General features: G+C 38.3%; 1 protein-coding gene across 1 annotated transcript; it reads right to left on the bottom strand.

Annotated features, from left to right (window-relative positions):
- Window positions 1–2,264: 2,264 nt before the first annotated feature.
- On the bottom strand, window positions 2,265–8,424 carry LOC110865632 (heparanase-like protein 3). The gene is made up of 9 exons (XM_022114959.2): window positions 7,874–8,424; window positions 7,695–7,731; window positions 6,541–6,724; window positions 6,301–6,449; window positions 4,255–4,485; window positions 3,987–4,176; window positions 3,782–3,907; window positions 3,492–3,591; window positions 2,265–2,779 (listed from the first exon to the last, which is right to left on the bottom strand). The coding sequence occupies exons 1-9, from the start codon at window positions 8,099–8,101 to the stop codon at window positions 2,417–2,419; spliced, it is 1,608 nt and encodes a 535-aa protein (XP_021970651.1). The 5' UTR covers window positions 8,102–8,424; the 3' UTR covers window positions 2,265–2,416.
- Between the last annotated feature and the right edge of the window lie 5,338 nt (window positions 8,425–13,762).

The raw sequence follows: 13,762 nt of genomic DNA, 5'->3' as shown, positions 1-13,762 counted from the left end.
TCTAAAAAAGAAAATGGTTTTATTCAATATCATGTAAAGATTATGTATAATACATAAGAAAAACATATACAAATACAACAGATCATAATGAGATAAATACACCCATTACCACGCTATACCATGTTATGATCTAAAACCAAATGAAACACACAGCTAGCAAGAATTGATTCATAGAAATACCTGTAGCCATGTAGAGATCCCAAAATGACCTGGACCAACAGGGAGACATCGCCCCAACCTGCACAGCGCAAAAATCCAAACAAAAAAGATAACACTGAACATCATTGGAGATAATCTACCTTTTAAAAGTAAGAATGGAATAGAAAGTGTTGTTAATGGAAGCTCTGTTCCTTTCCATTTCCTGCAATAAAAAGGTTATAAATTATTGAAAAAAACTAACACAAAATCAGAAATGATTCTGCAAATGGAGGGATTTTGAGCAAAAAATTCTTACCATTCGTTTTTTGGGAGTATTACAGAATGATAAATTGCTCCAATTTCTTTGATTCTTGGTCTCGAGCCCCGATTCACAGATCCACATATCCTAAAATTGAGACTTAGTTGTGGCTAAATGGTGATTGAAAACATTAGGTTTTGTGAATGTGAAGCCGATGATAAAGAAATCGGGTAAAAAACTGGTTAAACATATATGCGTGTGATTCTTAAACGGGTGTGAGATCGACATTTGTGGGAGTAACTTTTGGGGTTTCGACACAGAGAACGTTGGATGAGAGAATGAGTGAAACAAATTTGCTGGAGAAGAAAGACAAAGAATAACAGGGTTTGTGAAAAGAAAAGGGCGATGATTGAAGAAAAGGAGAATTAGGGTTTTTGATTGGAGAGAGAGAGAGAGAAAGCGCTTGTGATAAAGAGAAAAGAAAATCCCGCCTAAAAGGAATTCTCTAGCCTAAGAGGGTCTCCACATCACCTAATTGATTGCCTAAGAAAAGGACATGTGGCATTAAGTGTATTTTTTTAGTATAATAGGTAGATTATAGTTACAAATGTAAAAAAAAATGCTAAAAATAAACTTATCCAGTTAGGTAATTTCCTTGGTTCTTATGAGTAATAACGCCATTAAAAAATTGTAAACCGTTAATTGTTGTATTTATATGTCTAAAACTTAACATATGATATTTTTGCTAATGATATATATAATACAGGGTCACACACTAAGGGGTTGTTTGTTTGCATCTGAACTGAACTATTAAGAGGGAAACATCTGATTCGGTCAGAAGACTGTTTGGTTCGAAAAAAAAACATCTGAATGGTTAAAATTGGGTCTGAATCAATCAGACATTGTTTGATGTTGAATAGGATAGAGGAGGAATCAGAGCTGACTAGATCAGATCTGAATGAAACAAACAGCCCCTAAGTAAAAATGTCATAAATGAATTTGAAAATATGATTTGAATGTTAACGACGTCCTCAAGATTATATATACATTATTGTTTAGTTTAAATGAAATATGATTTGAATGTTAACGACATCCTCAAGATTATATATACATTATTGTTTAGTTTAAATAACATATACAACTGCAATAAATCTCAAAAGATGGCAATTATTATCTAGAGAAATACTAATATTTGAAATAGTGTATGACAAATATAAATAAATGTTATTTACATTAAAAGACTATTTACATTATCTACGTATGTTTGCAAAGATTTGCGTTATGCCCTTTGTTTTTTCTCTTCTCAACTAAAGTTTCTTCTACCTAAGGTACGTTTAGGTACATTTACATTAGTAGATCATTTTTGTTTATGACAAACTTTCATTTGGTTGTTCTTATTGCATGATTAATTAGGGATCGACCTTCTTGTTCCGATTTAGCTTTGACGGGCTTACTAGTTCAGACAAAGACCACAATATGTGACCTTTCATATATCCAAAGGTTACGTGGTCGGAGGTTCCATCAGATGGAACATGATGGACTTAACTTTCGTCTTCATCTCTCGCCGCTGTAAGAAGTTGTGGCGGGCCAACGCAGGAGATGGCTCCACTTGTCCTTCACAAGAAGGTTCCCAGTCGTTGCCTAGCAAAGTAGCGTTACTGTTGGGAGGTACAATATCGTTATCATGATTTCCTTCTCGCGCAGCATGAGATCGTCCTTTCATGGGTCCCACAGATGACGTCATTGTGGATAAAATATTTAGCAGAGAGATTTTCTTTAAGTGAGTTGGCCTCTTGGGTCCGACCCGAGAACAATGAAAGTTGTTAGCCTCCTCGTTACATGACTACAATCTATTTACATGACTCAAGAATCTAAAGAAATTTTCTTGCAGCAACTCATTATTTTCAAAAGCTATTTACATGACTCAAACAAGCATCCTCAACTCAAAGACTACTACAAGTATTCGCATGAGAACAAGCGAGAAAATACGAATACAACTTGCAGCGAGTTTCTGTACTCTTAAAACTCCATGACCAAATTCCCGCAAGCATTCAAAGTAAGATACGGGATGTGGACAAACACTATCGAATAAGGAGCCACGGATATTGGCTCCAATGAGTTTACAAGCAAAGGCTCCAATGGAGGTATGTCACCAGCCGAATTCACGGTCAACTCATTCCCGTTAAGCATCATCGTTTGACTATGCAAGTCTCCGTCTTTTGCTGTCAGATGGTATTCCTCTCGTGTTGTTGATTCACCCGTTTTTGTATCTTGGGTCACCAATTCAATTTGTGCCCGAGATTTGAGTAGTGTGTTAGCTGACAAATTTACATTAATCGTGGTCAAGTTGTCGAGATTTATAAGCAGGAGCGTTATTCCGTCCTGACATGCAAATAAACATCATCGTAAGATCATAAAGTCAGTAATACTTCATTAGCAACAAATGAGCCATCACAAAATGGAGTATTTATAAAACTAGTATCTAGAACCCGCGCTTTGCGGTGGGACCGTTAAGCCGAATAAAAAGTAAACGTAAAAATGATGAATCACGCACACACGTTACGGCGTGTTAACTCGCAAAAAATAGACCGAAAAAGTAAATCATAGAAAAGAATAACTAAGTCGGCTAAGGCCCCGGGAGTTTCGACGGAGCTGTTAAACTGTAAAAAAATAGACGTAAAAACGTTGAACTACATGCGCGCGCTGCGGCGTGTTAACTCGCAAAATTTAGAACGAAATGTAAAACGATAAATTTGTAGAAGATGTAAAGTATAGGGACCAAAGTTGAAAGTGAAAAAGTGTTGGTTTAAAGATAGAAAATGTTTGTGGCAAATGTGTAAAAGATAAAATCTATGGGTTAAAAGTGTAAAAGATGAAAACTATGAGGATTATGTAAAAGATGAAAACTATTGGGGGCTAAAAGTGTAAAAGATAAAAAAAACAAAAGGGTTAAAAGTAAATAAAAAATAAAGAGTAAAAAAAAAGTCAAAAAGTCAAACAATATGGAATAGTGTTTGTGTGAGGAATTTTTTTTGCAAATTAATACATAGGTAATGTGACCGAACCACATGAGTACTTATAGACTAAAACTTACAGATTCTTTGGCACAATGTGCATAAGAGCGCATTTTCTTGCTGCCGGTAAAGTTTGTGGAGAGAACCGTTTCCCCCATTAGTCGATGCCAAAGAAGAGCGCTGGTAAACAGAATCACACGTGACAAATTAACTTCTTGATAAAGAAACCGTTAACTAAATAGAACTTACAAGATGTTACTATTATATATGTGTGTGTGCGTGTGTTTTAATAACCAAGAGAATCACGGGTCCCATGAGTACCCTGTTAACCAATGGTTTTATCGTTATATTTTAAAACGTCAAAGTGTACCTGTAATAATCAGGATTTGGTTCGAAAGTAGTTGTGTTTAGCAAGCCGTAATTTCCTCCGATTAACGTTTGTCGACAGTATGTCTTTGTGTCGTAAACAGCTGACATTCCTAGCTGATCCAAATACCTGTATAACATTACGAACAGGTTAGAACACAAACACAACGGTTGTACTTTCTATCAATGTCAAATCTTACGGTCCTTACCAAAAGCTAAACACAAACGCATCAGTCACAAGATGATGGCCACTATTGTAAGCTCCACCAGCCTCACCAACCCAAGCAGAGGCCGACGTTCCTGACGTCTCTAGAATGTTCTCGAGCTGCTTAAACGGATCCGCCAATCCATCAAGATAAGACGGATTAAGAATCTTTTCAACTAGGCCTTTATCAACTCCTGTTTTAAAAAACAACAACGTAAAAATTTCTTTTTTTGAATTTAAACTGAATTACTTAATCCTGTTGCAAAGCGTACCAGCTCCAAGATTGTATATATGGTGAGTGACCACATCGAGAATGTCGGTTGTTTTGTTAATAAACTCCTTGAACCAATTTGCGTCAAAGAACCCTCCTGGTGAAATAATTAGTGGTTTAGGCCCGATACCATCGTATATCTCTTCTACTATGTTACTCAAAGTCGTTGTATCAGTCGCGTATTGGGCTGCTGTGACTCTTGCTCCAACTCCACTTCCGCATAACTCATTTCCTACAAAATTTATATCGATTGTGCTTGTAAAATGTTCATGAACTAGTATAATACACCGCGCCCTGCGGTGGTCCGGTTTTGAACATCGAAACGCAGATAAAAAAGCACGCTGCAACGGTATATTATGAAATCACGAAAAAATTACGTCCTTGTAAAATGAATGTTAAGAAAAATGAAAGCAATCGAAACGTAGATACAAAAAGCATTTCGCAAAGGTATATTTGATAATCAAGAAAAATGTCACGTCTTCGTGAACATGAATGTTAAAAATACGAAAGCGTACCTTAAAATAAAGTAGTAAAAACATACCATATCTGATCTGACTCGGTTTCGAATAAAATTTACATTGAAACATAGACGGGCTCAGTTTCGAATAAAATTTGTACCGAAATGTAGCTACTAATAAGCATACCTCAACTAGAGGTGTACAAATCGATTTTTAAAAAATAACCGGTCCGGTTTTTAACCAAACGGGTTATTTTTGTGCGGGAAAAAAACTGGTTTTAAGAAAACCGGTTCGGTTTTTTAACCAGTTTTTCACGATGGGAACCCAAACTGGTATAACTGGTTCGGTTCGGTATATAACCGGTTTGTGCCAAAAAAAAAAAACCGGTTTTGGTTTTTAAACCGGTTTCGAAGATCAAGATCCCTAACCAATATACTAACCGGCTGTTCGGTTCGGGTTGGAACCGGAGAAAACGGTTAAAAAAACCGGGTTCGGTCCTAAAACCGGTTTTTATGGTCCACCTCTAACCACAACTAGGACTGTTCACGAGCCGAACCGAACCGATCGGACCTTTGCTCGTGCTCAGTTCGTTTACAAACCGAACCGAACCGAGCATTTTTTCAACCGAGCCAAAGTCAAACGAGCGTGTTTCGATCCGAGTATTTTTCGAACGAACGTCGAGCGAATATCGAGCGTCACATAACAAATAAAAGTGACGGTAGAGCAGTTAGTTTTTAGAGTAAAGTGCAGTTTTCGTCCCTAAGTTTCGTCCAAATAGAACACACGTATAAATTTAAGAAATAACAAGGAATAGAAAAAACACTCAACTGGTTCTACTGAGATCATCTGAGCGAAAAGATAAATAGTTAATCGATTGAAGCAGACCTTTATTCTATGAGAAGTTTGAAATCGAATGAACCGATTGAAGCAAAACCATAGGGAATTGGCGTCTTGGCGACAAAGAATTTGAATAATGATGTTTGATGCGGGGTTTTAATTAAGATTATGTACTTCTGAATTGAATGACGGATTGACACTTCACATTTCGGTATTTTGACATTTTGACTCAATTACTCTGTAATTAAATGGGCTCTAGTTGGACCAAACATTGTTACTATGCGCATCTAGTAATTAACTAATATATACACACATATATATATATATATCAAAATAATTCGAGCCAACTGAGTCGAACCGAACTGAGCGGACCTTTGCTCATGCTCGGTTCGTTTCAAACCGAACCGATCTGAACCGAGTGCCTTTTTCAATCGAGCAGAATCGAACGAGCAGATTTCGAACATTTTTCGATCGAGCATCGAACGAGTCTCGAGCGTCGAGCAATTTAAACAGCCCTAACCACAACGGTATATTCGGATGTACGAAAATGTCGTATCTTAAAATTTGTTAATGAAAAACAATTTATATGTAAAATTAATTATAAAGATTAAAACAAAAAAAAGTCAAGTGAGTGTGCAAGTGAAAGCCATGTGTTCCAATAAATAAGAAAAACTATTCACACATCTTGCAATTGTTATATTACTAATAATAATAATACTAATGTGGAAACAAATGATAGGTGGATGACGTACCGAGTTCCCAAGCGTACATCGTATAGTTCTTTTTAACCGTGTAACGTATAAACGATTCAGCATTGGTGGAGTCCCACGCTCCAACAGTTGAACCGTCAGCATGCACTTCCCTTCCGTTTAGAGCATTTAATCCAAATATGATTTTAGCGCTGGTTCGAAACGACCAATAATGAGTCCATATACTTTCAGAATCTTGAAACTTGATTGAAATTTAATGTTAAAAGATGTAATTACGGTTACCCGGTTTCATTAAAGAAGTTGTTAAGTTCATCCCATCGGGATAGAGGCAGGCAGCCCGGATTAAAACCGAACATTGCCGAGGTGTTTTGGGAGAAGGGGATGCAGGGTTCTGTTTGATCTTCGGTTTCATAGACAAGTTCGTCTTGTAAACTGCCTCCTAATCTAATCTTTAAAGGCGAAAAGGCTGCATAATTATTTAAGAAAGACGATCTTGTTAAGGTACTTGCCTATTAAAAATATAAGAGTTTTGACTTTTCGGGTCAAATGACTTTCTTTTACCTTCAAAATATTTGAGTTAAAACACTTTTGAGCTAGAAAACTAAACATATTTATACCAATCTAAAATTGGAAATTAATGAGATTGACTTTCTAAAAGTCAATAGCAGATTGCAATAACTTAAGTGGCGGAAAACCGGATTATAAAAACCAAACTATAACTTAATGGCCGATAATAATCCGTAAAGGCAATAGACTAATGACACTCCTAACTTTCACTACACACTGCCTAATATCAATTAGGCAAATTGGATTTAAATAATCCCAACTTGCTCAATTTGGCCGATAATAATCCCAACTCAGTTATTGGCCGATAATAATCCGAACTGGTCCACTTTTGGCCGATAATAGTCCGCCGTTAAAAATAGCTTAAAGGAGTTAAGCTTTTTTCCGAATTACAAACCGATGTTTTATGGATTTTGATCAGAACGAGGATACGATTCGATTTATGTAAAACTTACCTCGAAACAGTGCTTCAAACGACTTGATTTTTGTTGATTGGAAGTTTAAACACCCAAATTGAAGCACCGTTTTCGTCGTTTGGGGCAGTATTTCGAGGTAAATTTTATATCAATCAACTCGTATTCTCGTTCTGATCAAAATCCATAAAACATCGGTTTGTAATTTGGAAAAAAGCTTAACTCCGTTAAGCTATTTTTAACGGCGGACTATTATCGGCCAAAAGTGAACCAGTTCGGATTATTATCGGCCAATAACTGAGTTGGGATTATTATCGGCCAAATTGAGCAAGTTGGGATTATTTAAATCCAATTTGCCTATCAATTATTATCGGCCTAACGAACAATAATTTGGATTATTAGAATCCAATTTACCATAAATAACAAGTAAATATCTATATTTCTTTTTTTTTTTTTTACCTTTGATTGCATTCTGAAAAATGTTGTTGCTAAGATCCTGCAGTGCATAAAAACCAAAAACATTTATAAAGCTGATACCACAAAACAGACATAACAAACATTAAATCTGAAACCAAATTACCAAAAGAAAAATCAACAACCCAAAAAAAAAAAAAAAAAAAAAAAAAAACACTATATACCACATTAAGAAGAGAAGCCTGACCCCAGCTACAAGTACCATAATCACACTTCTCAGGTGGCCACCAATCCATAGTAGCACAAACAAAGTTACTATCTGTTTCTGCAATCCCACTTTCCCCATCAATTAAAACCGACCCGTTTTCCACTTTTGAGTCCGCAAAAACTGATCCGAAAATGAACAAGAAAACCCATATACAAATACCCATTTGGCAGGAGAAAGAACCCATGAATCTGATCAAAGTTACAATCTTTTTTTAACAATGTGTCTGTTAGTTGATGATCGGACGTTAAAGACCGAAACTTTTGGGGCTTTTGTTGAGAAAAATTAGGTGAGAAGACTGATTTTGTAGTGAGAGTTAAGGGGAATTTTTGTTTAATAAAATTGTGTTGGAATTTGGGGGATGAAGTGATACAGACGGGGTGACAACATTGTTAGGGTATCGGGGGCACTCTCGGGGAGTGAAGGCGGTGACCCCTAACTCTGATCGGGAACACCGTCGCCATCAACACGAGGACCCGATTCGGGGAAGGGAGTCGGTATGTATTCACCGCGTTGAATGGGCACAAATCTTGAGGAACGGTCATATATTAACGGTTGAATTTAAAAAAAAAATCACTTTTTAAATATCTTTCTCCTCCTTCAAGCTTATAACCAGAAGCGAGATAGAGTCGTCGCAGCTTATCAGAAAATTCTCGTGTCGGTTCTTTACTCGGATATACAAACAAAAGTGGTTAAACATGGAAATGTAATATGTCATTGGGGTGGGTTAAACGTACCCTCTTATTATTTGTCATACCATCTCTCTAAAAAACATTTTAAAAGTTGTCAAATTGCTCCCCTAAAAAACTTAATTTTCTAATAGATTTTGTTAAAATAAAAATAAAAATCCTTGAAAACATGACTAAACTTTGATGATAAAATTAGGATTTTCCTATATGTAAATAATGAAAATAACTTGCATAAACTTTAGCTATAAAATTAAGATTATAACATAATGAATATAGAATTATAAATTACACAATTTTCGAACTCAAAAAGGGTCCCGTTCAACTCGTACTGTTAATTATTATGAGTCCGGTAATAGTCCAATATATAGCTAATAAAACAAAAGTTGTTAAACATGGAAAAGTAATTTTAACTAATAAAAAATAAATAAGAGAGTTTATCCACAACTTATTGAAAAAAATATAAGAGTAGTTATCTACAACTTATTTAAATTTATAAATTTTGAAAAATATGAATATGCCTTCTTTCATAACCAACTTAAAAGGAAAGAAAATTCAATATCGACGACTTAGTTGTTAAGAACATTTAAAACCATTAAAAGGTCGCCAACTACAAAAAATTTCATTTAAGTCGTGGTAATTAAGCGTTTAAATTGCTTCCAGGTCATATGTAATTCTCATATTTATAAAAGAACATAAAACGAGCCAAACTGAAACACAACATGAATTTGAGCAAGCGTCTGACACGACACTGATAAGTCTATGGATTGGGTTACGGTTAAAGAATTCAATCCACCAACTAAAACCTCATCAGCTCGCCAATTCCCCACGCCAAACACGGTTTGGTAAAAGAGGATGATAAATTATGGGTGTGCCTCACCCTTCCTTTCCTTTTCCATCTCAGTTGCTACATCTACATCATCTTTGTTTCTCTCGGTCGCATCGTAAACTTATTTTTTTGGCGTTGTAAACTTATCTACTAATTATTAATGAGTAATGACAATGATTGAAAACATTTTTTTTCTTTTGTATAGATAATTAAATATCGACGACTTAGTTGTTAAGAACATTTAACAGGTTACTATTAAAAAAATTATAATCAAACAATTGCAATAATTATAAATTAACGATAAATCCAAAATGGTAACAACAATTATAACAATAAAAATGGCACTAATTTAAGATTTGAATCAATATTAATTTAACAATAATTGGTGTTGGATCATGTAATTGCCTCTTGAATGTTGGATCATTATCAACCCTAACTCGAAGAACCCTAACTCACTCAATCTCCCTCCAATTACTCGAACAAAACATCATCCAATCGCAAAATCAACCACATTTCTCCACTCTCTGCACCTTCACCACCACAGAACGACCAACAATCTCGAAAACCCCCAAAATCCATTTCATTCGGAGCTCCGAATTTCTTGGAAACAGTTCCGGCTTCTGTTCTGCAGCATCTGTTGAGGAAACCAGATGATGTTGGAATTGCAAGACTCAAAAACCGTTTCTGATTTGTGAATCGTGTGGAAGTGTTCAACCTGTTGACCATTCGGTTGATTATTTTAGGATTTTTGGGTTCTTCTAATTCCAATCCAAGCAAGTCAACCGAGGTAATAACTCTTCGTTTGTTTGTTTGATTAATTTCTTTGAAATTGGGGGAAATTTTGACTGCATTTGGTTGGAGCAAAAGGGGAACATTTTAGGGCTCTTGGGTGATTAATTCTTGTTCAAGCTAAAATTGGGATATGCCGCGAGTTGCACAGTCATGACGTAGCTCTTTCTTGGTGGGGTGTCTACGAGGGTGAGCAACTGTAGGTTGTTTTCCTCTCCTTCGTTTCTTGGGTGGGTTGATACCTGGCCTCCTCCTCACCTCGAGACGGAGGACTTGTTATCACTTCTCGGTTTTGATTGTTTCCAATGGGCTCTTCCTAGGATAGGAGCATGGTATCCAGTGCCTCTGAAGGGGATGTTGGCTCCACCTCGTCCAATGGAGTGTGGCTATGCCCCTTCAGGAACTTCCACGAGTGTAAATACGGCAAGCCTGGGTCTTCTGGGTATAACAGATTGATCGCGCATTTTCAGCAATTTCATTTTAAAGATGATCGTAAAGAATCCCTCCAAGATGCGCTTTCTAAGGATTTAGAATTGTTTTCAAATGTTGGGGAAACCCTGCGAGTTTTTGGATATTGGTTGTGTGGGAGGTGCATGAAGACACACGCACTTAGTAGGGGGTGTCATCATCCTGATGGTGTTTTCACGTTCTCTAGAAAATCCGGGTCTGATGAGGGTTTTGTTGTAGGGATCCCAAGGCCCCAAGATCCTGTGATGGTTTTTGAGCTTAGGACCCCGCAGGGAGTGATGGGATATGTCGCTCTCCTTGAACGTGTTTTCTCCCTTCCGGTTCGAACTGTTTAGAGCACCCCCCAAGTTGTCGTTTGGCATTTGCACAAGCTTTAACAGGTGCCATCCATAAAGTAGTAGCTTCACCTGGTACTGTTGAAAGTTGGGTCAAACTCTTTCTCTTACCCCGTTGTACCCTTAAGGTGGTTAAGCCGTCTTCTAGGCAAGAGCGAAGGTCGGGTAATCGAAAGTCCTTGCAATGTGATAGTATTTTGCGGGCCTTAGCTTTGTGGAAGGATGGCTCTGGTTTTGAGGTTTTGGTCAATTCCCTCCTTGCCGATAATGAAGAAGGGGTCGTGCGTGGGGGGGAGGCATAATAGGAGATAGTTGAGGAGGTTAGCCCCAACATCAAGCAATGTCTCCGGAAAGTGAGTGATGGTCACTTCACTGCTGCAGTTAAGGTGTTGTGTTCCAGTGGGGTTGCTCCCCGGGGGGAATCTACCATCCAGGCCCTTATCGAGAAACATCCCTTCGCGCCGCCCCCGAACCTCCCTTTAACCCCTCTTTCCCAACCTGCGTTATCTGTGGATGGAGACTGCGTCCATAGGTGTGTGAAATCTTTCCCGAAAGGGACATCTTGTGGGCGAGATGGCCTCCGGGCACAACACCTTTTGGATGCTCTTAGCGGCGAGGGGTCGGTGACTGCCTCGGGACTGCTTACTGCCATCACTGAAGTGGTAAACCTTTGGTTAGGGGGGTTATGTCCTAAGGTGCTCGCGGATTTTGTTGCTTCGGCGCCCCTAACCCCTTTGTTGAAGCCTGATAATGGAATTCGCCCCATTGCTGTGGGGGAAATTTGGAGAAGATTAGTCTCCAAAGTAGCCATGAAGAAAGTTGAGAAAGAAGCTGTTAAATACTTGAGGGACTACCAATTTGGGGTGGGGGTCCCCAATGGGGCGGAGGCGGTGCTGCACAACGCTAACAGGTTCCTTAATTCTTTTCATTCAGATGGTTCACTGGCCATGCTTACGGTTGATTTTTCCAACGCTTTCAACTTAGTTGACCGTTCGGTTTTGCTTCGTGAGGTCCATCGCCATTGCCCCTCCATATTCCCGTGGGTTCAATATCTGTATGCTCAGCCTGCTAGGCTATACGTGGGGAATGAACGAATCGGGGCATTCACGGGGGTGCAGCAAGGGGATCCCTTGGGACCCTTGCTTTTTGCCCTAGCCTTACACCCCTTAGTGCTTCAGGTGCAGGAAAACTGTAAACTCCCCTTCCATGCTTGGTACTTGGATGACGGGACGATTATCGGGGACGCTATTCAGGTTGCTAAAGCTCTCGACATCATCGGTTCGGAGGGTCCAGCCTTGGGGCTATGGCTTAATATTAGGAAAACTGAAGTTTTTTGGCCGGCATGCAACGGGGTGAAGGTCCGGCCAGGGTTTTTCCCTGGTGAGATTGGGAGGCCGGAGAGAGGTGTCAAACTGCTAGGAGGGGCAGTCAGCCGTGATGCCAGTTTTATTAGTGGTCTAACGGCTAAAAGGGCAACGCGTGCTGTTGATATTATAGGACACCTTCCCTTGTTGTGGGATCCTCAAAGCGAACTTCTCTTGCTTAGATCTTGTATGGGGGTTGCAAAGTTGCTTTTTGGTTTGAGAACTTGCCAGCCCCCCTTTGTGGATGATGCTGTTTCATATTTTGATAAAGGTCTTCGTGTCACACCCTGTCTTTTGCGGAAGCGTATGATGTGTGACTGGTTTAATATCATTGCATTCAATCGTAATAAACAACTACATGATCAAAACGATGTTCATCCATTCATAAAATTTTGAGTATTACAAACACTTGTTATTTAAGTTTTAAAACACAACCTCCGTCTAGGTTACAAATCAACAAAAGTGGATGACATCTAAACTTGGAGTTTACTTCTAGTTACGACACTTGTGCCCAAGATCCATCCTGTTACCTGAAATACATGTAATTTTGGAAAACATCAACATAAAGTTGAGCGAGTTCATGCGTCTTGTTTGTATATCGTAATTCTCGTAAATCTTTGAGAGACTCCTTTGTAAACATGTATGAAAAGTGTGTATGAACATGAATGTTTTACAAGGACTTTAAGGCACAGGGAGCACTCGTAATGGCTCCTTTAAGGCATGTGAGGACATAGGGAGTACTTGTTATGACTCCTTGAGGACATGGGGAGTACTTGTTATGACTCCTTGAGGACATGGGGAGTACTTGTTATGACTCCTTGACTGTGTCAATTTCCCTCGACTGTGTCGATTAACCTCGACTGTGTCGATTAACCTCGACTGGGACTCCGAAGCACTACTAGGTACTAGTTGTGACCATGAGTGGGGTTCGGCCGTACCCGTTAGATCTAACCCTCGTCTCTAATTAATGAATGTTTTTATTGGCTTGGTACTAGTTTTCACCAAGACTTTATGGCATTTTTAGCATTTCTTGGTACTAGTTTTCACCAAGAATTTATGGCATCTTTAACACTGCTTGGTACTAGCCTTCACCAAGAGTTTATGGCATTTTTAGTATTAAGTCTATGCTCACATGATCTAGTATTTCATAGGCATTTCATACCGTTTAAGTATTTGTACATGTATTTCACCCCCGAGAGTTATAAAACCGAAAACAGTTAAAAGAAAAGGGGGAGCATGAACTCACAACTTTGCGTTCCTGCGTCGTAAACTTCACCGGATTTGCTTATCTAGCGTCATGACCTAAACGTGTTTTATTAACGTTAGTCACTAGACTTGTATCGCACAAGTACAAGTCACTATCTTTTGTATATGTGT

Source organism: Helianthus annuus, chromosome 6, assembly GCF_002127325.2.
Source record: "Helianthus annuus cultivar XRQ/B chromosome 6, HanXRQr2.0-SUNRISE, whole genome shotgun sequence".
Classification (NCBI taxonomy): Eukaryota; Viridiplantae; Streptophyta; class Magnoliopsida; order Asterales; family Asteraceae; genus Helianthus; species Helianthus annuus.
This window is presented reverse-complemented; position numbering and strand designations above follow the sequence as displayed.